Source organism: Rhagoletis pomonella, unplaced genomic scaffold, assembly GCF_013731165.1.
Source record: "Rhagoletis pomonella isolate Grant_MI unplaced genomic scaffold, Rhpom_1.0 Rhpom_scaffold_00012, whole genome shotgun sequence".
Classification (NCBI taxonomy): Eukaryota; Metazoa; Arthropoda; class Insecta; order Diptera; family Tephritidae; genus Rhagoletis; species Rhagoletis pomonella.
Window position 1 is genome coordinate 25,243,850 of NW_023458566.1, and position 3,113 is coordinate 25,246,962.

Here is a 3,113-nt window from a genome sequence, read left to right on the forward strand (position 1 = left end):
TTTTTTTTTTATATATACATGTATATACAGTGACGAGCAAAACTGTAACATGGTTTAACACTTTTTGTTTCAGCCACCGCTATATTTCCAAGTTCTAACGACTTTCATCCTTTTGTTGAATATTCTTGTTGGTACATCCCTATTCCCTCTCTCATAACGATTTGAGGTCAATACAACAACAATAAAAAACCAGCTGACAAAAATGTAAATTAAGGCAGACGTTACAGTTTTACACTCACTCTCAGTTTTGCATTTGACAGTTATCTTTTACTTAGTTGGAAGTCAGATGACTTTTTTCTATATTGTAATTAATTGAAGAAGTGATCACCAGTAAATAACATAGTTAATCAGGAACCATAAATGTAAATAATAGATTTACTGCGGAAAGGCGGAACCGCACGAAAAGTGGCAAAAAAATTTGGTATTTTCTACTAGAAAATGTTAAGACTTAGAAAAAATATAGCCTAAAGTGTTCCCAAGGACAAAGGAAGTCTGTTAAAAAATATAAAAAATATAGTTTTAAATATAGTTTTTGGTGGGTTTCATGTCCACTAACAGCAGAGTGAAAAATTTTTCTATATTCTGAAAGAAATAGCATGAAATGTTAACTACTCTTGCAAAAGTCGCTATAGTACTTATTTATACACTTTCAAATGTCTCCTCTTCGTATGAACTTAGAAAACTGCAAGAAAAGGTGGTAGTTTCGGTGCCTAGTGGAAGAGGTCGCAAAAATGAAGCAAAACAATCTTCCTAGAGCAGATAACGTGAAAAGCTAAAAAAAGCTAGCTATGTAAAAGTTACTGTTTCAAAGCTTGCAATTATAAATTTTTAAATATAAAATTTGCAAATCTACCATACTGCAATTTTATTTTTTATTTTTTAATGGTATTAGGCTCTTATTTATCCAAATTTTCAGGTAATAAAAAAAGATACAGTTCGGATGTTACTTGTTGTCGTAGACGTTTTTTTTTTGTTTATGGTTTACTTTTATAAAATCACATAACGCTGTTTGCAAGTGGACTACTCATATATTCATTAAAAGATAATTTGTTATCCGTCTGTAATAAAAAAAGTTTTAAATCAGAAGGATAAAATAGAATTGTGTTATTAATTCAAAAGTAAATAATTGTAGTTCAATGACGAAGGGGGGGATCTATCCCTCCACACCTCCCCCCCTGACTACGCCACTGTAGCGCATAATGATTCTACGCGTAATTCTAAGCAAATTTACCAAGAAACCATGGGTCTAAAATCAATTTGGAGTTTGCCTAATATCGAAAAAAAGGTGTCTTAGCATTTTGCTGTAGTCCCGTAAAGAAGTGCTTAAATTTTTTATAAAAACATGCTTTAAGGGGTTTTTTGGTATGAGGAATCCATTTCCGGACTTATCTTTTTCTTAAAACAGTGAACATATTCACATTATCTTTACAACCTCTTTCCGCAATTTGGCAAATTCCAAATTGATTTTAGATCCGTGGTTCATTCGGCAAATTTGCTTAGAATTGCCCGTAGAATCCTCCTATGTTATACGCGCATAGTCAAAATAATTAACCCGTCCAAATGTGCATACTTACATACATTCAAATGTATGCGCATATCGATGGTCCTCAACACAACGGCACAACAGTTTTTGATTTATGCCAATATTCACGATAAATATGAGACAGTGGTAAGGGTTGGCCACTTCGATGGCGAGAAAGATGGCACAATAGCACTCCTATCGGATTGGTAACAAGCAAGCATATGTCGATTTTTTACAGACAAATATGGCTATTTGTCAAACTAATCCGCTATATATTCCACAAATTTAAAACTGTGAGTTGTGTCTTTATTGCAGAGGACCATTGATATGTACGTATACATGCATAGATATGTATACTTTTGTGGTATGATAAATTTTAACTCACTATTTTAAATCTTCTCTTTCCAGTTTTAACAATCATTTTTATATACATGAAAGTATATAAATAAACTTTTGTGGTAAATATGTTAACTTTTTACTTACTATTTTAAAACTTCTCTTTCCAGTTTAAATAATCATCTTTATTTTACTACATACATATTATTTGTTGTAGCCAATAACGTAGGGGTTCTGATCTTGTTTTCATCATATGAATTCTTATGTTATAAATATCTAATTTGATTTCTAAATCATTAGCATGCGTGTGCGTACATATGTACATATATGCCATATTAAAAAGCGTAAGTAAAAAACAAAGCAACAACAAACCAAAATCAAACGCGTCACACAACACCAACAGTTCAAATAAATTAGGAAACGATACCGATAAAGAGAACCAAAATCAACAAAACAAGAATCTTTTTGCTAAAATTCTAATGCAGACAGGTATGTATGTATGTATTTGCGTGGTTTAAGAACTTTTTATGGGAGTCGTTTCGCCAAGCCGGTTAGATTACTTCTTTAGAAATACCCTCATTGCTCAACTCGCTTGGCATGTTGCTCATCACTACTATTGTGACAAATATTGCTAACATAAGAGCATTTTCGATGGAGGCGACGACAAGGGAAGACCATTAACATACGACATCTAAATCCTTGTTCGACGGTGAGTTCTTTCCGATATAAATAATTTCTCCGCTTGAAAAGTTTTCACAGTCTTTTGTCTACATTCATCGTGTGGACTAGAATTAGACAAACAACAATGGTTAGTTATAATACTAAAGTGATTTATTAGTGACCGTTTCTTTTTAATAATTAACATATATATTAACTTATTTATTTTATTGCAGAGACTTTTTTTAGCTTTGGCATTGGTAGCGGCTGTCACAGCTGATGTGTCGCACATTTTCTCGCACAGTGATAACCTGCAGGATGATGGATATCATTATCATAAGCCAAGTGGTGGAGCAGTAGTAGATATCCCGGGATCGCAAAAACAAGCAGCCTCGGATTCATATCCATCATACGCAGCCTCTTCACAACAAAACGCTGCAAACTATCCAAGTGGTTCATTCTATGGCTCTGCGTCAGCCCCTTCTGCCTCTTTTTCGGCAGGCACATATGGTGGTTCCTCTTACCAGGCAGCTTCATCTCCAGTCGCTTCTTACTCAGGTGGTTCATCAGATCATGGATTATCTCACCATACAGCCTC

General features: G+C 33.9%; 1 protein-coding gene across 1 annotated transcript in view; it reads left to right on the top strand.

Moving 5' to 3' along the window:
- Positions 1 to 2,663: 2,663 nt before the first annotated feature.
- Positions 2,664 to 3,113, top strand: part of LOC118747394 (extensin-3-like) — a 1,570-nt gene continuing 1,120 nt past the window's right edge. The window contains exons 1-2 of the mRNA XM_036481443.1: positions 2,664 to 2,684; positions 2,752 to 3,073. Coding sequence (XP_036337336.1) covers positions 2,664 to 2,684; positions 2,752 to 3,073 — 343 coding nt within the window. The remainder of the gene's footprint in view (positions 2,685 to 2,751; positions 3,074 to 3,113) is intronic.